This window comes from Maylandia zebra, linkage group LG18 (assembly GCF_041146795.1).
Source record: "Maylandia zebra isolate NMK-2024a linkage group LG18, Mzebra_GT3a, whole genome shotgun sequence".
Classification (NCBI taxonomy): Eukaryota; Metazoa; Chordata; class Actinopteri; order Cichliformes; family Cichlidae; genus Maylandia; species Maylandia zebra.
In genome coordinates, this window is record NC_135184.1 from 37,920,086 (window position 1) to 37,945,242 (window position 25,157).

At 43.5% G+C, this 25,157-nt stretch overlaps 1 protein-coding gene across 1 annotated transcript in view; it reads right to left on the bottom strand.

The window, feature by feature from the left end:
* Nucleotides 1-72: 72 nt before the first annotated feature.
* Nucleotides 73-25,157, bottom strand: part of cntnap2b (contactin associated protein 2b) — a 46,995-nt gene continuing 21,910 nt past the window's right edge. The window contains exons 13-25 of the mRNA XM_014411252.3: nt 24,988-25,100; nt 24,455-24,539; nt 24,118-24,274; nt 21,598-21,725; nt 21,308-21,478; nt 19,819-20,037; nt 15,619-15,855; nt 15,283-15,516; nt 14,826-14,959; nt 9,940-10,033; nt 7,087-7,314; nt 6,667-6,741; nt 73-2,208 (exon numbers count right to left, since the gene is read on the bottom strand). Of these exons, the coding sequence (XP_014266738.3) occupies nt 2,009-2,208; nt 6,667-6,741; nt 7,087-7,314; nt 9,940-10,033; nt 14,826-14,959; nt 15,283-15,516; nt 15,619-15,855; nt 19,819-20,037; nt 21,308-21,478; nt 21,598-21,725; nt 24,118-24,274; nt 24,455-24,539; nt 24,988-25,100 (2,075 nt within the window). The 3' untranslated portion in view covers nt 73-2,008. The remainder of the gene's footprint in view (nt 2,209-6,666; nt 6,742-7,086; nt 7,315-9,939; nt 10,034-14,825; nt 14,960-15,282; nt 15,517-15,618; nt 15,856-19,818; nt 20,038-21,307; nt 21,479-21,597; nt 21,726-24,117; nt 24,275-24,454; nt 24,540-24,987; nt 25,101-25,157) is intronic.

Sequence of the window (25,157 nt, forward strand, 5' to 3'; positions counted from 1 at the left end):
ATGAGTCATACTTGTATTTCACAGGCTGCTCCAGGAGCCGTTAGTTTCAAGCACAAAGAATGAGAAATCAGCTATAAATGATAATCATTTATACACAGAACAATGAAGAAAAAGCCATGTGATGCTACAGTGGTTCATCAACAGAAACGTGTCATCAGTGACAAATGGCATGCCAATACATCTCAATGCAGTCAAACGAATACAAATGCAGTACAATCAAATGTCAAGTGTAAGCCGTTAGCGTGTGACGGACAAACATTCCTTTGTAGAAACATATTTCCAGATACAAGAAACAAAAACACTCTTATCACCAGCTTGAATCCGGTCAGCGTAGCTGCTCTACAGGAAGGAGCAGCTCTCAGCATGATCGGACCCGTTATTCTAGTTTCAGGGACACCGAGGAGAAAACAACACCTCTGAAAGACTGTGCTAAATGAAAACAAGGATTTCTCTGAGTGTGGAAAATGTCCTGCTGCCAAAATATGACCAGCTGCTTGTTTGATGATGAGTATCTGCGTCATGTCATTCATCTACAGAGATGGTGTTTAAATGTGTTTCACCTTGGAGTCGAATGAAACCGACTCTGCAGCCTAGTTCAGTCACAGCAAGTCTCCACGAGGCGTTTGTTCTCAGCTGCTGTTCACCTGAACTTGTGTGAGCGTGAGGAAACCGTTCTGCTGTCAGCCCACTCTGTCTTATATTACAGGGAGGGCTCGTTGATATAATAACACTGTGCAAAATTGAATATTATCCAAGATAAGAGTTCTTTCCTGATCCATAAGCCCAGTGCAGTGTTATGAGGCTGCTGCTTTTTCCTACTTTTGTCTTTATTTGACCTCAGATTCAATGTGGACACGTCGCAGATCTGCCACCAGCTTTGTGTCAAACATATTACCTTCAGCATGTGAAGGTAGTGACGGGGGTGCTGTTAGAGGCACAGTTTAGTCTGGATTGTGGAGTTTGCGGCACTCAGCAGCTGACAGTGAAAACATCTGCCAGCTCTGGGAGCTGTTGGAAGGAATTTGGTTCACTTTAGGGAAGTTAGAGTATTTGTTTGCTACAGTGCTGTGCTTTACTCGTCCCTCACCAGCCTTGGTAGTGGAATCACTAACTTAATGCTGCCTCACTGTGGATTTGAAGGTAAAGTTTAATAAAGTTATTTGTTCTGTTTTTGTAGTCTGGCCCTGGACAAACGGCAGCTTAAGACAAGCTGAGTGTGTTTCCTGAACTCACGGAAAAAAGTATCAAGAAGTCTTTGAAAGACACATTCAGATGCAGAAATCAAAAGAAGCTCTGAGTTCAGATGATGCAAACAATGTCATGGCTACATCTCCTTTACAGACAAGCAAGCCAGCTATGCATGCACGTGCGTGTGTCGCGCACACACACACACAACATAGTTTTTAGTCTGAGAGCCAAAATTAAACTACCAACATACAGAATAAATCATTTTATAAAAATAAGGCAAATTATAACGTATCACACTTAATATACAAAAACACTCTAGAATTGTTTACTGTCGCTATATGCACAAAGGCTTATTGGGACTAATTCATAATTATTTTAATTCATGCCAAAGTTCTTAAAGTCAAAGTACCAGAAGTAAAGCACAAACACATGAAATAAAAACACAAAGAAAATTAAGAATAAATAATATCAACATCTGAAAAAATATAATATCAATAAATAAATACATTACATACTGAAATCAAAGTCAGAGCGATATATATAAAAATATAAGATAAAAGCAAATGAACATACTGACTGATCCAAGGCCTGAAACTTTATGGCACCGTACACTGAAGGCCGTCCTTCCATCATATGAATCACTCCACACTGTCGCTGCCAGGCACTTCTGCGCCCTGTGCTTTAATACCCAAGCTAAAATACCAATGGTTTCCTCTGTCTCTAAAGTCCTCAGCTCCTCCAGGGTTAGTAGGTCGTCACCTCCAGCTACTCCCTAAGCTTGCAAAACTACATCCTAACGTGTGTCCGTATCGACGAGGGTTCAGATGAACCACTCTTTCTTGCTCTCATCAATGGTTTCGGTGAAGGCCGGATCGTTGACAATGATCGCTGCGTCGGCACAGTCTGCTGACTCGGCTCCCTTTGCCTCGTTAGTGTGGTAGGAGCCTTTGTGACGAAACATGTGACGGATCACGAACACCATGATGCACAGGACGCTGAAGATCACCATGGAGATGATTCCTGGAAGAAAGCATGAGCAACGCAGTGAGCACTTTCTCTAACACAGTGAACTTCAAGTATATTTGATGCAGCATTTGAAGAATGGACTGAAGACAGCATTGTTGAGCATGTTGAGCTAGTCATTTTTAATGGCATGCTAACATTGCCAGAAATGACTAAACTGGTAAGCAATGATCATTTTGGAAAATGGCTCACTGAGGACCAGTCGCGGTTCCAGGAACCAGAGATGGAATTAAGGTTAAGAGATCCATTGACTTCCACTTATCCTTCTCAGGGTTGTGGAGGGGGGTTGCCCTATGGTTCATACCATAGGGCAAGATGCGGGGGAAACCCTGGACAGGTCGCCAATCTGTCTCCGGGCTAACACGCAGAGACATACAACCATTCACGCTCACATTTACCTACAGGCGATTTAGAATCGCCATAACTGGTGAATATTTTGCAGCTCTGTTTCCTGCTTATTACAGAAAACTACCACAGCTGTTTCCTGATGATAATCACTTTTTAAATTAGCTTCAATAGCTTAATAATGTGTTATTAAATGGAAACAGGCAGCTCTCTTTCCTGCTTATTACACAGATGCTACCACGGGTAACAGTGGTAATAACTTAGAAGTTACCACATTATTACAATCCTCTTCCTTCCTCGTTACCCTACTATTACCACTTTATTACTGAGCTGTATTTCCATATTATTACCCCAGTTTTTGGGCTCTTATTAGCCTATAACATATATTTCAGAGTAATATTTCTCAGCTTTAACCACTGTTACTACCGTTATATTACTTGGCTATTTAGTGGCTATTACTTTGGTAATTGCATAGTAATAACTTAGACACATTATACTCGTTTCCCCCTTGTTACCCTACTATTACCACTTTATTACAGAGACAGTGTAGAAAGTGCTACCCTTTATTCTTAATTCTTAATCAAAGACATATAAAAATAAAATGAAACTGAATTGAATAGATAAAATAAAAGATAAGTCTAATTAATACGTTGAAATACAGAATATTGAAGTATATATATGAGAAATACAGTTTGAGTAATGGAGATTTTTCTAATGTCTAAATTATGTGTAGACACGATGAAGTGTTTGTGTGGCTGCAGGAAAGTGGAAAGATAAGAAATGTGACTCTGGATAAGAGAAAAGTATGTTGTAAACAGAATCATAGCTGATATGATAGTTAATCAAGCTTAATACTGATGGGAATCAGGTATAAGTTCAACCACTACAATGAGTATGAAAACATTATAATGATTCAGGCGTCTCACTGAGTGTAGAGGCGGCCTGTGAGGCTGTGTGATCACATGTATGTAAGCAGGATGGGGAGTGAGGGCGATACTAAGGAACCACTAATCGAAAGTAATGTCTGACTTTGATATTATGGAGTCATCTTCATGTTCTGAAAAGAAGATTTCACATCTCACCAAAACTGTCCATGTTTGGTTCAACCACAGAACTTTCTGACTTCCCCATAAAAATGAGACATCCTGGCCCTTACACAGCTAAAGGGATTCTGCTAAGACACTGCTGGGAAAGCCGCCGGCCTCGCTATGACGAATGGTTAATGGTTAAAATAGCATCGTACAAAAAAGTGACTTGTGGCCTATTAGACAAACTGTATTTGGTCTCCTTTTAGTAGCTGGCTCTCTGCCACCTGAGGTGCAGAGGTGTGTAATGGGGGGAGTGGGAGGTGAGTGTAAAACAGAGTATGATAAAACTTATTTCTCTTGTTTTGTTTATGTCTAAAGTTTAATAAAAAAAGTTGAAAACAAGAATGTCTGACTTTGAAATGCATGACTTCATAAAAGGAATCGTATGTTGTCGTTGACCAACACAGACTGATAAAAAAAGTATCCCTGTGTTTTTGAATTAAAAAGAGATTATGTAGAAATGCACAGTCACGTTTGAATGAGCTAATGATCCATCTAATTAACGTAAAAGTGCACAGATGCCAGATGTCATCTCAGAAGATGTAACATCAAGCAAGAAAGGCGGGAGAAAGGTCACCGAGGTGTAAACGTTGTGTTCTGAAGAGTTTCCCTTTGATTAGCAGTTCACACGATTTGAACTGAGAGTTACACCAGAGACCAGAGGGATCAACCGCAGCTCAAACTGTGAACTTACAAACTGGGTTGATGTCTTTTGGCTTTTGCTCTGCTCATTTTTGCCATGTTAGATTATAAAGAGGATTTGAATTCTCACTGTTTCCTACAGAGAATATGTGGATCACCTCATGCAGTGAAAACAATGACTTGGATGTTTCTAACCTCTTTCCTCTCAAACATCAGAACAACGCCAACATTAGCTCAGAGCAAGATATAATTTTATTATTATACACGACCAGTCAGAGGTTTGGACAAACCTTCTCATTTAGTGTTTTTCCTTTATTTTTACTACATGTATCTACAGTATTATGTAGAAAGAAAAAGAAAAAAAGGAAAAATAGCTCTAAATATGTTTTATATTTTAGACTCCTCAAAGTAGCCACCCTTTGGTGCAAACACTCGGCCTTCTCTCAGTGAGCTCCATGATGTAGTCTCACCTCACAGGTGAGCCTGTCAATTCAGTTTTATTCATATAGCGCCAAATCACAACAACAGTCGCCTCAAGGCACTTTATATTGTACAGTAGATCGTACAATAATAGATACAGAGAAAAACCCAACAATCATATGACCCCCTATGAACAAGCACTTTGGCGACAGTGGGAAGGAAAAACTCCCTTTTAACAGGAAGAAACCTGTAAAAAAACTTGGCAGAACCAAGCTCAGCGTCAGTCTGTCAGGGTTCGTTTGTGGAATTTCGTGCTTTCTTAGTGGGGTTGGGACCATCAGTTGTGTGCAACCCACTGGACGCCACGGCTGCGCTTTAAAGATATCTTTAAAAGAGACATGAAACTGTGCAGCATAAACTCCACCACATGGGAAATCAGCGCAACTCTACTCAGTCACTCACATCAATGCCTGAAAGATGTTTCCACAGCGGTGTGGACGCTACACCATTGCGCATAAGTGCAAACTACATTCAGGACCCGTTCAGGGATACAAGAAAATCCATCCCTGGCCACCACCTCTCACCGAGGGCAATAGCAGCCTGGAACAGAGTCTAGCCTCTCTCTAGGAGATTGGTTCCAGAGCCCAAATGTTGCATTGAGGTGAGCCCCACCATATAAAAGACTCCTTTCCCTACCAGAGAGGTGACCTTCCGTGTCCTGATAGCCAGCCTTGGTAGCCGGGGATTGGACCCCTGTCTGCTTCCCAACACACATTGCACCCGGACCTAATGGTGCCTCCTGTGGGTGGTGGGCCTACAGCAGGGCAGGCCCATGTCGCTGCTTCAAGCTGTGCCCGGCCAGGTCCCATGGGCTAAGGCCCAGCTCCCAGACACGCTCCCTCCAGCTCCATCCTCAGGCCTGGCTCCAGGGTGGGGTCCCAGCAATCCTATTCCAGACAGGGTACACTCGTCCGTTGGTCTTCTTTTATCCATAGCAGTCGACTGAATTGCTCTTCGTCTGGCCTCTCACACAGGGCCAATTTGCCTTGGGAGACCCTACCAGGGAGCAACAAAGCCCCCAACAACACAGGCCCTGGGATCACTGGGACACACAAACCCCTCCACCACGGTAAGGCAGCGTTTCATGGAAGGACTTTTACTTCTCTCATTCCAAATTAATATTCCTGGTATCAAATATCACACACATATCGGGTGCAAAATAAGACACTTTTTCATGAAATTTAGTGTAATGCACAGTAAACTCAGGTGTGTGTTTCACATTGTGCTGGAACAGACAAATTCAAATTCAAATTCAAATTTTATTTGTCACGTACACAGTCATACACAGTACGATATGTAGTGAAATGCTTGGACAACTGCTCGTGACCTAAAGAAAACAAAAAAGGAAAAGGCTATGAATAAGATAGGAAATAAATATGAAAAATTAAAAAGGGTAAATTTAACTAGGAAGGAATAAAATATAAATTAAGGTTAAAAAGTTAAAAAGACAAGTTGCACTTATCAGTGCTGACTGATTCTAATGTGTTGCAACGGTTAACAATCTGTATTAATAAATTAGATGGTGATTATTTGCAGATGGCAGTCGCTTTGAGTCACAATGAGACAGGTTAGGTTCCACCAGGTGACCTCTGGGCAACCTTCAACTTGTCCCAGACAGCATAAAAATTCAATGTGACCGAAAAACTGAAAAATACCAGCGGCTCCGGGCGTTCCCCCTCAGCCTCCTGAGGCAGTTTTCAGAAAAGTTGACCTGTGACCTCGACCTTGAAGACAACATCACTGAGATTCAAACTGCTCAGAGATTTTTAATAGATACACCTATGGTATCAGTTTTAAAATCATACATCACCTCGTTTTATGTACATCAATCTGTGCATTTTCCAATTATATCGACAAAAACAGCAGCTCAGAATCCTGGTATACTTAAAACTAAACATACCTCCTATGACAGCCGAGTTGCGATCCACACCATCACCACTGAACTTGTCCTCATTGAGGTTGAAAACAGCTCCAGCTGTGAACAAAGCAAACATCTGTTATCTATCTGAATCCTGAGAAACTTTAGAATTTTACAGTGGCATGCCCCTATGTATGCTGAAACCCTATGTCAGGGGTGTCCAACGCCAGGCATCAGGGCCGGTGTCCTGCAGGTTTTAGATCTCACCCTGGGTCAACACACCTGAATCACATGATTAGTTCATTACCAGGCCTCTGGAGAACTTCAAGACATGTTGAGGAGGTCGTTTAGCCATTTAAATCAGCTGTGATGGATCAAGGACACATCTAAAACCTGCAGGACACCGGCCCCCGAGGCCTGGAGTTGGACACCCCTTTCCTATGTTCTATGTGTTTCTACCACCTTCTATGTGCCAGGGGTCTCTGGCTGAAGCCATGGGGGAGATGGTCAGGGGGGAGGCTCCACAGTTTGAAGGAACCAGTATCCCATGGGTGCTGACAGGTGCTGCTATGCTGGAGCGCAGGGCAGCTTTCAGCGGTGCTACACTGTTAAACTGAACTCTTGACAGGCAGCCCATGAAACCCGGTGTGTTGTAGCGCTCGATCAGGATGGGGTCAATCTGGCCTGTTTCTAAAAGAAAGAGAAAGCAGCTTTAATAGTTTTTTTCTGGAAGCAATGCAAGTAAGCAAAATTTATTTATATAGCACTTTTTAAGACAAGAAGCTATAACAAAGTGCTTCACATGGGAATATAAAAGCATATCAAACAAAACAACATATTACACACAAACATCACCCAAACGTGTTTTAAGCTGTTTTTTAAAAGAAGCCACAGAGTCGATGGAGCGTAGCGGGGGAGGTAAACAGTTCCACAGTACTGGAGGTAGGGTTTGAAAAGCGCAATCCCGCATTGTTTTTAAATGTCTCCGTGGAATAGTCAGGAGACCACTATCATTGGAGTTGGAGAGTAGGGTTGAAGAAGCTCAGTGATACAGGCGGGGGCCTCGCCCAATGCAACTACGACTGAAACTCTTTTTTGGGCCTAAAAGCATGTTAGTCTTTAAAATATTCACTGTGAATAAATATTTAAATATTTTAAATAACAAAAATAATATAATAGCAATATTTTAAATGTGTTTATTGTTCACAATCCAATAAACTTACCTTTTAAGGTTAGGTTTTTAAAGTTAAACCCTCTGACTTCTAGGCCACCCTTACATCATCAGAGCCCTGTACTACTAAGTGAGATTGTCCTTTTTTTGATATACAGGGTGGACCATTTATATGGATACACCGTAATAACATGGGAATGGTTGGTGATATTAAAGTCCTGTTTGTGGCACATTAGTATATGTGAGGGGCAAACTCCTCAAGATGATCGGTGACCATGGTGGCCATTTACAAGTCGGCCATCTTGGATACAACTTTTGTTTTTTTCAATAGGAAGAGGGCCATGTGACACATCAGACTTATTGGTAATGTCACAAGAAAACAATGGTGTGCTTGGTTTCAACGTAACTTTATTCTTTCATGAGTTATTTACAAGTTTCTCTTTGTTCACAGCCATTGACATGTCGAAGAGGTTAACACGTGAGGAGCGGATGGAAATTGTGTTGATATCTGGTGAACGCAGTAACCGGGTCATTGCAACAGATTTCAATGCAAGACACCCTACGAGACCACCCATCTCCCATGCTACAGTCAGCAAACTGCTTGCTAAGTTTCGTGAAACTGGTTCAGTGTTGGATTTGCCAAAATGTGGATGCAAGAAAACTGTCAGTAATGAAGAAACATCAGTGGCTGTCCCAGTTTCATTCAGCAAGAGCCCACAGCGTAGCAGCACTCGCCGCATGTCACTGGCATTAGTCGAACATCCCTTCGGCGGATATTAGCTACTCACAAATGGCACCCTTACAAACTCCAGCTACTGCAGCATCTCAACGAGGATGACCCAGATCGGCCACAGAATTTGCAGAATGGGCAAAACAAAACTTGGAACAGGACCCTCAGTTCACGCAGCAGATTTTGTTCAGTGATGAGGCAAACTTTTATGTGAATGGTGAAGTTAACAAACAAAACCACCGCTATTGGTCTGACACTAACCCACATTGGATGGATCCCTCCAAGACTGTTGGACCAACAAAAGTGATGGTTTGGTGTGGTATATGGGGTACAACGATAGTGGGTCCATTCTTCATCAATGGAAACCTCAAGGCCACTGGATATTTGAAATTGCTAGATGATGATGTGTTTCCCTCTTTATGCACTGAAGCTGGCACGTTCCCTGAGTTTTTCCAGCAAGATGGTGCACCACCACATTATGGGTGCAGGTCCGAGCATTCCTAGATGAACAGTTTCCTGGAAAGTGGATTGGTCGTCGTGGGCCAGTTGAATGGCCCCCAAGGTCTCCCGATCTGCCCCCTTAGACTTTTATCTTTGGGGTCATCTGAAGGCAACTGTCTATGATGTGAAGATACGAGATGTGCAGCACCTGAAACTACGGATACTGGATGCCTGTGCTGGCATTTCTCCTGCGGTGTTGCTATCAGTGTGTGAAGAGTGGGAGAAGAGGGTTGCATTGACAATCCAACACAATGGGCAGCACATTGAACATGTTTTACAAGTGGTCAGAAACTTGTAAATAACTCATGAAAGAATAAAGTTACGTTGAAACCAAGCACACCATTGTCTTTCTTGTGACATTACCAATAAGTTTGATGTGTCACATGGCCCTCTTCCTACTGAAAAAACAAAAGTTGTATCCAAGATGGCCGACTTGTAAATGGCCACCATGGTCACCACCCATCTTGAGGAGTTTGCCCCCTCACATATACTAATGTGCCACAAACAGGACTTTAATATCACCAACCATTCCCATGTTATTACGGTGTATCCACATAAATGGCCCACCCTGTAGTGTTGCTCTAATGATATTAGAAACAGTAAAAGCTAAATGCCATTTCTACTTTTTACTTCATTTTTATTTTATTTTTTTCAACACAAAACATATTTGGATTCTAAGAAGTAGAAGCTCATCATTTCAGGTAGGAAAAAAGGCACACAAAAAAGTTAATAAGTGACTGGTACAAGAATAAATAGGACAATATTCAGATCATAGAACATCACTCAGCATCCCTTCATGGAGTCAGTCATGCAAAAACAGGAGCCATATAAACACACACACACACACACACACACACACACACACACACACACACACACACACACACACACACACACACATCTCTAGACTCACCAAAGACTTTGCCAAGAAAGATACTTTTGACCAAAGTGAACTGGGTGTCAGAGGCCTCAGGCAGCGTATATGTGGACACTGGATAATGGTCCAGCTGGATAATGTGGACAGAGAAAAGCAACAGTCAAGTTTAACTGATAAACTGAATCTTCTTTAAACTTTGGCAAGTTTTAAGACTCCTGTCCTTGATTTGGTGAAAAGAAGTTTGTTTAAGCTAAAAACTAGTTTTTTAATATAATTTGATGTACTTGATGTACTTTTTATAAAGAACGCCCTAAATGGGCGTTCTTAAAGTCAGCAAAGAGGCACAGAAAAGAAGATCAGACACCAGCGAGGGAGGATTAGAAAGACAGACGCAACAACATTGTCATCTCCTATGTAGCCGGTGTATCAGAGAAACTCAGGAGAGTTTTCTCCAAGCATGACATCCCAGTGTATTTCAGACCCAGCAACACGCTCAGACAGAAACTGGTTCACCCGAAAGACAAAACGCCAAAACACAAACTTAACAATGTGGTGTATGCTGTACAGTGCAGCGAGGAATGCTCAGACCTCTACATTGGAGAGACCAAACAGCCACTTCACAAGCGCATGGCACAACACAGAAGAGCCACCTCCACAGGACAAGACTCAGCAGTCCATCTGCATCTAAAGGTCAAAGGTCACTCTTTCGAGGATGCCAATGTTCACATTTTGGACAGAGAGGACAGATGGTTTGAAAGAGGAGTGAAAGAAGCATCTATGTCCACTGTGAGCGACCATCTTTGAACAGAGGCGGGGCTTACGACACCAACTCTCTGCCATCTATAATCCAGTTTTGAGATCCCTTCCCAGACACCTTAACGCCCACTCACATCCTGGGCCATCTGACCTCAGGAATTCGCATGATAAGGTGGGGCCAGGTTACACAATGAACACACCCGAAACTCTGGCTGATTGGGACCCACGCCCAGTTTCACACCTTGGCTCAGGCGATTAGAGGATCATCAGGGGGTCCTTTTGTCCCTCTGTGGGGGGAAACTCCCACTAGGTTTATATCTGGGACTCTCCACCATTTGACCTTAGAACTGAAGAAGCTTCTCGGATGAGAGGTGAAACGTCTTCAAGCAACTTAAAGAAGTCCAGACGCTTTTCTTTGCAAGCTCCTTAGACTACGATGACCTGGATGACTGAGAACCTTCACAGACATACTTTTTATAATAGAATTATTCTTTCAGCAGATGTAATTTACAATTGCAACTAATTACAATTTGCAATTCAGGTGAACTCAGGGTTTAAATACATTTTTCTACTCTGACTATCAATATATCAAACTAGCACCTTTAGCAGCTTATCTCAAAGTAGTGACTTTAAGAAATATATACACTACCAGTCAAGGGTTTGGACACACATTCCTATTTAATGGTTTTCCTTTATTTTTACTACTTTCTTTTTTATTATCATGATAATAATAATAATAATTATGATAAGATATAAGAGTTGGAAGAAAATAATACAAGTGTGATTGTGAGTAGTGAGAGTGAAGTGAGCGTGACGTGTTAATGTATTCAGTCCAGGATTAATGTAATTTAGGAGACAATTATAACAATAATGATAATAATAGTTAAAGCAACATTAACTCAGTATTATCACCATCAATCATAATAATGACGATAATAATAGCCATAAGTATGACCAATGACCAGCTATGAACAATAACAGTCATGACCATGACAACAGTAACATCGTTATAAGAAGAATATAATAGCTCACAGCGGTATTCTGCTAAAATAAGCTGGAGGGATGATTCAGAGGCTTTGCCTGCAGGGTAGGAAAGGTCTTTTTCTCTTTCCTTTCATACGCCCCCCTCCTTTTTGGTAAATGGACTAGTTCGTATATAGCTCTTTTCTAAACACTCAAAGTGCTTTACTTAACTTGGTTCATTCACCCACTCACACCAGTGTTGAAGTCTTGAATGACTGGTAATAATACGACTGGTATGGAGCAGAATTCGAACCACCAGCCCTCTGTTTATTGGACAATCTGCTCTACATCCCAAGCCACTGGCACCCACTGCTCTCTTCCTTTTTGGAGTTAGGACCATACAGCTCTGGGCTGCCCCCAGACCTGATTGGAGGGAACCCTGTGTATGGCCCCCTTTAGATTAGCCCCCAGAGCCAAAGGAGAAAGCCTGTTTATAAGTGGATCGGTGATCAGGTTAAACGGTTTTGCGTTTTTGTTTTTTGTTTGTGTACAAGGGGGAATCAAAGGTGGTTAGAGGTGATTAGGATGTGAAATGGGAGACGAGGAGAGAGGGAAAAAAATAATTAAGATATATCAGGCAGTAGCATACATTATTTTAGTGATGATAATGGACCAGTTTTTATTGAACTCAGCTGATTTCTGTTTGAGAGCAGGTGACTTTTTTTCTTAGGATATATAATCTAATAAAAGGTTCTTTCCCTGTGAAATGGACGGATGGACGGACGGATGGATGGACGGACGGATGGATGGATGGATGGATGGATGGACAGATGGATGGACGGATGGATGGACGGACAGATGGATGGACGGATGGATGGACGGATGGATGGACGGACAGATGGATGGATGATTCTTTTGAACCAATTTAAGCAAGGGGGTGAAATTCATGCTGAACAGGATTTGGTCAGCTTGGAGGAAACATTAATATTTAATATTTAAGATCTGCCCGGTCCTCCTCATCCATACAGAGTGGCAAAATAGTGGATTTCGACCAGATTATAGAGAAGCTGAGACTTCTGAAAGCAAATCTATAACCCAAATGTTTGCTGCAAAGAGTGGGGATCCTGAAGGAGCAATAAAACATCTACATAAAGAAGAATTTTGTTGTATATTAGACATTGAAATACCTTTAATATTGCCATTTTGTCTTATAGTAGCAGCTAGACATATTTGCCTGGCACCAGTGTGAAGAGTAACGCTTTGTGTAATTAACCCATTGGTGGTGACTGTGGCCACTGGCGATGTGTAAAACGCTCTTATCCAACTGATAAATGATTCTCCAAATCCAAATTTCTTAAATATTGCAAACAGAAATTTCCAGCTTACTTTGTCAAATGCTGCATTGAGTGATACGATTAGTGCCAGTGTTACTTTTTTGATACTGTGAAAGCTGCGTTAACTTGAACATAAGCCATACTAAATATGTCTTATATTTTAGATTCCTGTAAGTAGCCACCCAGCTGCAAACCCTCGGCCTTCTCTCAGCTTCATGATGTCGTCACCTGAGATGGTTTCACCTCACAGGTGAGCCTGTCAGGGTTCATTGGTGGAGTTTCTTGCCTTCTTAATGGGGTTGGGACCATCAGTCGTGTTGTGCAGCAGTCAGGTTGGTGCACAGCTGACAGCCATGTTTGACAGCTGTTAGAGTTCATATTATGGCAACAACCAATGAGCTAAGTAAAGAGAAACAACAGCCCATCATTACTGTAAGAACTGAAGGTCAGTCAGTCCAGAAAACTGCTAAAACTTTGAATGTGTCCCCAAGTGCAGTCAGAAAAACCATCAAGACTACGATGAAACTGTCTGACATGAGGACGCCCCAGGAAAGGAAGACCAGGAGTCCCTCTGCTGCTGAGGATACAATCATCCGAGTCACCAGCCTCAGAAATCACAAGTTAACAGCAGCTCAGATTAGAGCCCAGATAGATGCCACACAGAGCTCCAGTAGCAGACACATCTCTACATGTTCAGAGCAGACTGTGGGAATCAGGCCTTTATGGTCAAATAGCTGCTGAGAAACCACGACTAAGGAAAAGCAACAAGCAGAGATTTGTTTGGGCCAAGAAACACAAGATGAGTCCAAATTGGAGAACTTTGATTCCACCCGCCGTGTCTTTGTGAACGATGGTCTCTACATGCACGGTTCCCACCATGAAGCATGGAGTTGATGGTTTGCTGGTGTGGGGGGCTTTACTGGTGACACTGTTGGGGATTTATTTAAAACTGAAGGCACACTGACCCAGCATGGCTACCACAGCATCCTGCAGCAACATGCCATCCCATCATGTATTGTTCAACAGGACAATGACCCCAAACACACCTGCAGGCTGTGTGAGGGCTGTTTGACCAAGAAGGAGAGTGATGGAGTGCTGCACCAGATGGTCTGGCCTCCACAGTCACCTGACATAAACCCAGTGGAGATGGTTTGGGATGAGATGGAGCGCAGAGTGAAGGCAAAGGACCAACAAGTGCTCAGCATCTCTGAACTCCTTCAAGACTGTTGGAAACCATTTCAGGTGACATGAAGCTCATGGAGAGAACACCAAGAGTGAGCAAAGCAGGAATCAAAGCAAAGGGCGGCTGTTAGGAAGGATCTAACATATAAAACATGTTTTGAGTTGTTTCACACTTTTGTTTACTACATAATTTCATGTGTTCATTCATAGTTTTGATGCCTTCACTGAGAATCTAAAATGTAAAAAGTCATGAAAATAAAGAAAAACCGTTAAATGAGAAGCTGTGTCCAAACGTTTGATAGTGGTTAGTGTATATTTTCTAATACTAAGTTTTGAAGCAGCGTGTATCGCCAGCTAAAGAAAAATTCCTAGCTTCTGTTATTTCTATTTACACATGGAAAAAAATTTGTGAAAGCGACAAAGAACTTACACATACATATCTCAGTAACACAGGGGTAACAGCATGTAAATAATTATTCTATATAATAAGTCTTTGTTATAAATTGTGTCTTTGATGACATTCCAGCAAAAAGTGCTGCATTAAATCACTCCTAATACAAACTTAATACTCACTATTAAATATTTGCTACAGCTTCAAACTAAAAGAATTTTCAGCTGAAGACTTTTATTATTAACTTGACTGCATTTTGCAATTCATCGCGTATTGTAGTGGCAGGATTCACTAACCTGTAGCCGTATCTCCCTTAAGTTCCTAGTTATGTTGACAGAATGTGGCTGACCGTTGGCCATGTTACGATGGTCAACATCTATGGTATACGGTTCTGTGAGTCTTCCAAGGCTGTAGCGGATCTGGAGAGTGCCTGAAAACACAAAGAAATACGTACATTTCTTACAGTTCATAAATGGTAAAGGGACTGGTTCTTACATAGTGCTTTTCTACTCTGAGCATTCAAAGTGTTTTCTACAACTTGCCTCATTCATCCATTCACACAAGCACTTTTTTTCAATTGTTCTTCTACAAAGGTGCTTGCTATCTAACATTTACACCGACACTCCGATGCATCAGCGTGCCACTTGGGCTGAGTATCTCTCCCAAGTATATTTGGCATGGAGACCACCCTAGATAAAGTTTACAAAGATGAGAACACATTAAATGTATCAGATACGACACTAATAAGCCTACCATTGTGTCTGAGAACCACAGCCAAGTAGTCCTGAGTTCTGGAACTGATGTAGACAAGAATGCTGGGAGCACTGTAGGTGCTGAAGCTGAACACAAGCTCCTCCTGAGTCAGGTTGGCCTCACTTGAAACACCAACACCTGACAGACTCTTCACGTCCCTCAATGCAAAAGGTCCCCCCTCTGGCAGCAAGTCGTAACGCACCAATGTCCCCGTCTCAAAGTAGCCGCCTACATCTAAGGTATAATTAAAGAATAAAGAACATTAAAACATAGCGGAAATTCTTATTGATTATTAAATCTGAACCCATCTAATCTCAAACAGGGTGTTGGTCATACCATCAGTGCAGAAGGGTCCATCGTAAGCAGTAAGGGAACAGTCACAGGAGTAACCATTGTAATGCTCTACACACTTTCCTCCATTTCTGCAGTGCATCCTGTAGCTGTTGCAGTGGCCCTGGCAGCCTGGATTCACACCTGGAGTCCCTTTTGCCCATTCCTCCAGGTCAAAGGTCACACCATTAATCTTCAGAGCTCGCATGCAGCCCAGAAAACCCCTTTGACCACTTGAAGCACCTGGTATAGATGTAAGGCAGAATAATCCAGAACAGCATTAAGAACACCTTCAAATAACGAGTAATTCAATGTGATATGCAGATTAGCACATTACTGTTGAATGAGTTTCTTGTTTTTCGTGTGCTCCAGTCTGCAGTGGCTTCCAGCTAACGGTACAGAAATCAGAAAATAATGACATCTCATGCCCCACTTAGACTGGAGGTGCCAGGGATCGAACCTAGACAACCTACTCTACCTCCTGAGCTACAGCCACCCCAATTGAAGTCAGCAGCGAAGTCAGCACACTATACACAGTGCAGGTAGAGCACCACTTTTCCTTTCTGAGTCGCCTGACAGTTTGCCAGAATCTCTTCAAGGCAGTTTGGAAGTTTTTTTCCATTGTCTTTCCTCCCACACCCGAGTTTTTGCTTCAGCCACTGCCGTCACCACATTCCACTTGGCCTGTTAGTACCTATTGGCTGCCTCCAAAGTCCCACAGGCTAACCAAGCCCGATAGGACTCCATCTAAAGCCTGGTGGTTCCCTTCACCCCTAGTGTCCACCTCTGGTGTTCAGGGTATACCATCACAACAGGTACCAACAACCTTGTAGCTGCAGCTCAGTGCAGCAGTTTCAGCAATGCAGGTCCATTTAGACTCAGTGTCTCGTGTCTCAGAATGCTGTAGATCAGGGGTGTCCAACTCCAGGCCTCGAGGGCCGGTGTCCTGCTGGAGGGCCTGGGTCAGCACACCTGAATCAAATGATTACTTCATTACCAGGCCTCTGGAGAACTTCAAGACATGTTGCGGAGATAATTTAGCCATTTAAATCAGCTGTGTTGGTTCAAGGACATATCTAAAACCTGCAGGACACCGGCCCTCGAGACCTGGAGCTGGACACCTGTGTTGTAGATGCTCTGCTGGAGGTGGGAGCTGAAGATCTTGTGGCGTCTGCCAGGCATTCCCAGCGCACCCTCGCTATACATTTAGGTCTAGCATCCTCTCCCATCACCTGATCCAACTCACCACCCTAATATTAGCATTAGAGTAGGGTAATTAGTATAAGTACATAAGCATAATTCTGGTGATTTGATTATTATTTTGTCCATCCATCCATCCATCCATCCATCTTCATCCGCTTTATCCGAGGCTGGGTCACGGGGGCAGCAGCCTAAGCAGAGAGGCCCAGACCTCCCTCGCCCCAGCCACCTCCTGCAGCTTATCCGGGGGAACACCAAGGTGTTGGGACATGTTCAGAACACCTCACCCAGGAGGCGCCCAGGAGGCATCTTTGTCAGATGCCCGACCACCTCAGCTGGCTGATTTCAATGTGGAGCAGCAGCTGCTCTACTCTGAGCCCCTCCCGGATGGCCAAACTTCTCACCCTATCTCTAAGGGAGAGGCCAGCCACCCTTCGGAGGAAGCTCATTTCTGCCGCTTGTATCCGCGATCTCGTTCTTTCAGTCACTACCCACAGCTCGTGGCCATAAGTGAGGGTAGGGACATAGATCGACCGGTAAATTGAGAGCTTCGCTTTTACACTCAGCTCCCTCTTCACCACGACGGACCGGTGCAGCGTCCGCATTACTGCAGCCGCAGCCCCAATCCGTCTGTCGATCTCCGGCTCCCTTCTCCCATCACTCGCGAACAAGACCCCGAGATACTTGAACTCCTCCGCTTGGGGCAGGAACTCATCCCCGACCCGGAGTGGGCACGCCACCCTTTTCCGGCTGAGAACCATGGCCTCAGATTTGGAGGTGCTGATCCTCATTCCCGCTGCTTCACACTCGGCTGCGAACTGTTCCAGTGCGAGCTGGAGGCCCTCACCCGATGAAGCCAACAGAACCACATCATCTGCAAAAAGCAGAGATGAGATTCTGAGGCCACCAAAGTGAAATCCCTCCGCCATTTGGCTGCGCCTAGAAATTCTGTCCATAAAAATTATGAACAGAACCGGTGACAAAGGGCAGCCCTGGCAGAGCCCATCACCCACCGGGAACGAGTCCGACTTATTGCCGGCAATGCAAACCAAGCTCTTGCAACGGTTGTATAGGGATCGAATGGCCCGTAGCAATGGGCCAGACACCCCATACTCCCGCAACACCTCCCACAGGACACCCCGAGGGACACGGTCGAATGCCTTCTCCAAGTCCACAAAACACATGTAGACTGGTTGGACAAACTCCCATGCACCCTCAAGTATCCTTGAGAGGATAAAGAGCTGGTCCAGTGTTCCGCGACCAGGACGAAAACCGCATTGTTCCTCCTGTATCTGAGGTTCGACTAGCGGACGAACTCTCCTTTCCAGCACCCTGGCATAGACTTTCCCAAGGAAGGCAGAGGAGTGTGATTCTTCAGCCTGGTGGCTCCCTTCACCTCTGGTGTCCACCATTTGGTTCGGGGATTACCACCACGGCAGGCACCAACCACCTTGCAGCCGCAGCTCAATGCAGCAGCTTCGGCAATGGAGACGCTGAACACGGTCCATTTGGACTCAATGTCCCCAGTCTCCCTCGGAATGCTGTTGAAGCTCTGCCGGAGGTGTGCGTTGAAGATCTCGCGGACTGGGGCCTCTGCTAGACGTTCCCAGCACACCCTCACTATGCGTTTAGGTGCACCGGGTCTGTCCAGCGTCCTCCCCCGCCACCTGATCCAACTCACCACCAGGTGGTGATCAATTGACAGCTCAGCCCCTCTCTTTACCCGAGTGTCCAGAACATATGGTCGCAGGTCTGGTGATACAATTACAAAATCGATCATCGACCTGCGGCCTAGCGCGTCCTGGTGCCACGTGCACTTATGGACACTCTTATGTTCGAACAAGGTGTTCGTTATGGCCAAACTGTGATTTGCACAGAAGTCCAATAACAAAACACCGCTCGGGTTCAGATCAGGGAGGCAGTTCCTCCCAATCACGCCCCTCCAGGTCTCGCTGCCGTTACCCACGTGAGCATTGAAGTCTCCCAGCAGGACAACAGAGCACCTTCCAGCACCCCCCCCCCCCCCCAGGGACTCTAAGAAGGCTGGGTACTCTGAACTGCCACTCGGCGCATAAGCGCAGATGACAGTCAGAGCCTGTTCCCCGACCCTAAGGCACAGGGAACAAACCCTCTCATCCACCGGGAAAAACCCCAACATACCGGCAGCAAGCCGAGGGGATATTAGAATACCCACCCCAGCCCACCGCCTCTCACCAGGGGCAACTCCAGACTGAGACAGAGTCCAACCCCTCTCCAGGAGGCTGGTTTCAGAGCCCAAGCCATGCGTAGAGGTGAGCCCGACTATATCTAGCAGGTACCTCTCAACCTCACGCACTAACTCAGGCTCGTTCCCCACCAGAGCGGTGATAATAATAATAATAATGGATTGGATTTATATAGCGCTTTTCAAAGCACCCAAAGCGCTTTACAATGCCACTATTCATTCACTCTCACATTCACTCACTGGTGGAGGCAGCTACGGTTGTAGCCACAGCTGCCCTGGGGCAGACTGACAGAAGCGAGGCTGCCATATCGCGCCATCGGCCCCTCTGGCCAACACCAGTAGGCGGTAGGGTAAAGTGTCTTGCCCAAGGACACAACGACCAGGACAGAGAGCCCGGGGATCGAACCGGCGACCTTCCGGTTACAGATACGCTTCCCAACCCCCTGAGCCACGGTGCTATCGGGCACGGTCGCCCCATGCCCGATAGCACCTTCTCACCCTTTGGGAAATTTGTCGTCAAAGTCAGGACCATTAACATTTTTTTTATATTTGGATGATCTGCAGCCATTAATAAATTCAGACAAAAACTTAAAAGATTTTTTATAGTTCAGACTCTGATGATCACAACATAACATTTTAAAACATAAAAAAAAAAAGACCAAATATACTGAATGAAGCACACATGCTTGTTCATTGCGGTTTGAAGACATATATGAAGAAGAGTAACATACTCCTCATGAGTCCAAATGGGACCATAAACATATGTGGCACACAAGTCTTACCAACATAGAGATCACTGTAGAGCTCTGGTTTTGCATGGCCCTGTAAGGTGGTGGGCCTGACCATTCTGTGCTGTCCATTAAGTTGCAGCACTGCCTCCTTGATGTTTTTTTCAGCCTCCACACGATGCCACTGGTCATTATTTAACGGCACTGGTGAGCGGACACTGAGCTCCATCTTCTCAGTGCCAATGCCAAAAGAGAATAAAACCACTGAGTCGGCTGTGGAGTCAAACATGTCAAACATTGGAAATAGTTAAAATTTTCATCTCCTAGAGACAGATAGTAATAAACACTGATGATTAAGTTATCTCCGTTTACAGGCTACATACCACAGGCTTTTAAATCCTTATTCAAAAAGCTCTTACTTGATCCAAATGTTTTAGCTAAATATAGACCCACTTTCCTTTCATTTCAAAATGTTTTGAAAGAGACGTCACCAAACACTGACCATTTGCATTTGCAAAGGAACGGTTTATTTAATGGTTTACTTAAAGTGCATCGTAGCACAGGAGCAGCACTAGTGAAGGTTATGAATTATCTACTTATGGGTTCTAATAGCAGACTCCTCTCCATGGTTGTCCTGACAGACCTCAGTGCACAATGTTTTACTACAGAGATTAGAACTCACCACTGTGCTGGTTTGAATCATATCTATCTGATAGACTCCAATTTATCCATATAAACGGGAGTCTTCTTCACACACTTCTCCCTTAAGGCCAAAACAGAGAGAATGAGGAGGAGCTTCTTCCCCCAGGCTATTCGGGCCCTGAACCAGGTGTAGGACTGGACTCTCCCAAACACGTCACTATAAGACTGGACTCTCACACACGTCACCACACGCACCACCACACATTTCCTATAATCCTATAATTCCTATAATTTATAATCCTTATCTTTATAATCTCTTCTGCTATTTGCACATTCTTTACTGTAAATTCCTAAGTTAATTTGTAAATTTTTGTAGTAAATTGTAAATATTGTAAAACTTTTCTTCAAGCATTTCACCCCCATGTCATACTGTGTATGGTTGTGTGTGTGTGACAAATAAAATTTGAATTTGAATTTGAATTTAAAAGTTATGAATGGAGTTCCATAGGGCTCCATGCTGGGACCAATATTTTTTACATTATACATGTTTCACTTAAGGAATATTATTATAAAACAACAGATATTTTAAAACGACGTTTTCAGTGGGAGAAATGTGTCGTCACTCATCAGCTGACTTCTTCAGTCTCAGCTGATCAATGAACTGACCTCACAGCCCATTGTTCATTCAGTCAGCTGGTTTCAGTCATTATGCAAATGCAGTGTTTATCAGCTGAGACTGAAGAAGTCAGCTGATGAGTGACGACACGTTTCTCCCACTGAAAACATCCAGATGAACAGAATCAACCTTTGGGGATTATATCTTTAAAAAGGACCTAATATCTCAACTGCACATGTGCAAAGGTCTCAACAGTATTACAGTAGTACACACACACTGACCCACCTCTGAGCTCAATGTGAAGGAAGCTGGTGCTTCCCAGGATTTCTAGAAAGACTCCATGAGTAGAGGACGTCTTAAAGTAGAAAGAGATGTCAGTGCTGGTTTCATCTCTCAAAGAAGGATAGTGGAGGTAAGAGGCGGGGCTTGTAAAGGAGGCCGCATTCCGGAAGTTTGCTATAGAAAATAACCACAAGATATAAAATATATTTGTCTATGAAACAACATGAAATACGTGTGTGTGTGTGTGTGTGTGTGTGTGTGTGTGTGTGTGTGTGTGTGTGTGTGAGACTCACAGTCCCCTCGGCATCTGAGTGGCCCTATGGTTAGTTTGGCCTCAGATCCAGCTCTGCTTGTATCACCAACCACAACCTGACTGACTGGCAAGTGGTCTTTGTACACCAACAGGCCTGAGTCCTCCTTCCTACATACACGGACACACACAGAAAGAAGACATGACAGTCAGCTCAGGATTATGTCAGCTAAAAATATTTCCTTTACTTTAGATTTGATTTTTTAAATCAATTTTGTCTAATTTGTGTTATTACATCATTCACATATACATTTAAGAAAGTACTGAAGGGCTGATCAGGGTTTGGCACAAGCTTTCATTCAAACACTGAGTGAGGATTATGAGGATTATAATCTATAGCAGGGGTCAGCAACCCTGTGGCACGCGAAGGGTTAACTGATGGCACGACCATAGCTGGGCTGGCCATGTGATTTTTCGTTTTTATGGGCCGATGGTTTTCTGTTGTTTTTTTGCTTGTTGTTTTGGGGGTTTTGTAACGTTATAAACAAGGAAAGGTGGTGAATTGGCCAGATGCTGGAAGATGTGTAAAAATAACTCAGTTATTTAGAGCTTCTACAGAGGCAGCAGGTGGATGAGGGAAGGGGAGGCAGGAGGAGCAGAGACCCGAGGTGGCCACCGGTCCGAGTGTCAGGTGAACTGAACTTCAGGTAAGAAGTTATGACCTGCAGTCTATCTGGGTCAGATATAAACCAAGTTGAGGTGGAGTTTATTTTCGTTGTGCTGACTTTTTACAGTCAGTTACAATAACTCGTACTGCGTACTAGCTAGGATGACGGAGTTTCTATACAGCTGGGTGGTGCTATGATGTTACTGATAGTGAAATTTATTTTATTCATAAGGTTAGTTAGTAGAGTTGCCAAATGTTCTGTAAAAAGACGTTATCGTCTCGTATTCAGAGAAAATATTACGCATTTCATGTTGAGCTGAAAAAGAACAGTTTGTCCCGGACTTCAGCTACAATGAAAAAGACACAAAGCTGGAGTTACTCTGTGTTTACGCTGCACAGCTGCCTCTTCTTCTCCCCCTCCCTCTCCTGTTTCTACTTCAATCATGAAACTGATCAATGATCAGCTGATCGGCTTTTCTCTCTTGTTTATTTATCGCCCACTTTGCGCCAGAAAGAGGAAACCAGCGGATGTCGTGCTAAACAACAGCAGCACGTTTAAGCTTGATCAGCTGTTGTTAAAATTTATTTAATATTAATTTCTAGTATCAGCTGATGTTTGCTGGAGCCACAGCTGTAAAGCTGCTGGTCATGATGTTGGTTTGGATATGTGGTGAGAGGGAAACATGAAGATGAAACCAGGAGATGCTGTTGCATGCTGGGGGAGCAGGCTGAGGGTCGCAGATGCCAACAGACTTAATAAACTGATCCGTAAGGCCAGCAATGTTGTGGGGATGGAGCTGGACTCCCTCAAGGTGGTGTCGGAGAGGCGGATGCTGTCCAAGATAAAGACAATGTTGGATAACACCTCCCACCCACTCCATGACATGTTGGTCAGTCACAGGAGCTCGTTCAGTGAGAGACTGAGATTACCGAAAAGCACCACTGAACGACACAGGAAATCATTCCTGCCTGTGGCCATCTCCCTGTACAACGCATCCACTTAACACACTGTTTGCTGCTACAACTACACATGTTTCTTTTCCAAATATTTATTTATAAGTGACTTATGTATGTATGTATGTATATATATGTATATATTGTACTATTCTTAGTTAGCGTATTGTCTGTCTTGTCTTAATGTTGGTTTAAAATGGAGCACTGTAACAAAAAATAATTTCCCCCAGGGATCAATAAAGTATTCTGATTCTGATTCTGATTCTGAGATGTCCTTACTGAACCATCAGAGCTGTGATGGAGAAACAGGTTTACCTTTTAGGTGACATGAATGAGTTGAAGTTATGAACTGTTTCTGAGAGACAAATAACACCAGGATCCTTTTCTAAGGGGCGGGTCTAGCAAAGTTTTGCCAGGGGGGCAGGTAGGGCATTAACAGGGAGAGGGGGGCACAAAGATATACTTTCTTATTCTTGTTTAAATAATTATCTGAATTTTACAACCAAAGTTTTTGTCTGATGTAAAATGTATAGAAATCATACATATACCAACAAGACTGTGCATCACTGTCACAACAGCGTCTGTTAACATTGTTGTGAGGATAAACAGCATTTGCATTTTCTGTTGTTCAGTTCATTTGCTGTTATGGATAAAAAGTCTTTTTTTTGTTTCCAAACAGCTGATAACTATTCGCTGACAGCTGCCAACATCTGTGAACAAATATAATTCTATAAAGTTTTTCTATATAGTGTGTAACTGTTAATATAGAGCGTTATTAAATGTATTGCTAATGCAGTCATATGGCACACTGACTTCTGAGGAAACTTTAGATGCACTCATCATCAGAAAGGTTGCCGACCCCTGACCTACAGGATGAAACTATAAACTCTAGTTTGTAACACGATACAGCTCAGCTGAGCGGCTGAGTGAGGGTACACTCACCAGGCACGCAGGTCTGCATCACAGTTGCAGTAGTGTTTGGAATCAGTACAGTTGTGTTCAATACCACAGGCACACTTCTGGATCCCTGGTCCTGAACCCCCCCAATAAGAATGCTTTTCATTGGCTCTTCCGAACCACCAAGTGAAAGGGACGCCATCTGGAGGTCGAACCAAACAGCTACAGTGTACTGCTACTTAAACACTTCTGAACACACGCACCATTCAAAAATATCACTTTAATGTTTACAGTATGTGTTATGATAATAATGATGGGTGTGATGAACAGAGTAAACACATTCTTTATAGTGAGTGAAAAGGTCGATAATAGGCATCATCACCTGGACCGCTGAGCAGGCGGGACATTCGGCAAGCGTAGGCGACGTACTGCTCACAGTACTCTGCACTGCTGGTTACTGACAACATCTGGACACACGAGACAGACACGAGTATGCTGATTTGTCATTTGTCTGCTAAGAACATTTCTTAGTCTGTGATATTTACGGTCTGTGACGTGTGTTGGAATGAAAACCAACCGAACAGCTGGGTTCTTCTTTATTGTTTAGAGCACTGTGGACTGATTAAAGCCATCTAGTCCTGAACAGGTTCAACTGTTTAACATGACTATAAAAACCTGTGACTCAAGCAGCCAGCCCCGTACGACCAACACGATTCTGCTTATGAACCCATCGAATCGTTGGACTTCTCCCCAAAATATCTGTAACGCTGAACAGTCGATTAACAATGCTTAGAAGATGAACTTTGTTTCTACTTCAGTTTTGTGTCTGCATGTTTATTGTTAGCAAACTGTTTTGTTAAAAAAGAAAAAGTGCAGTGCATGTAGGAAACGGAGTGTGTAACATTAAGTGTGTACCTGTTCCTCAGTCATATTGTAAGAAATCTGCAGCACTGCGTTGCCCTTGTCTGCACTGGATACTGACGTCTGAGGAGACAGGTCGTTCCTCAGCGTGGTCCAAACCACATCCTCTAAGAAAAACAACTGACATGTAAATATTCTCTGCTCCTTCTACATCACAGATTTAC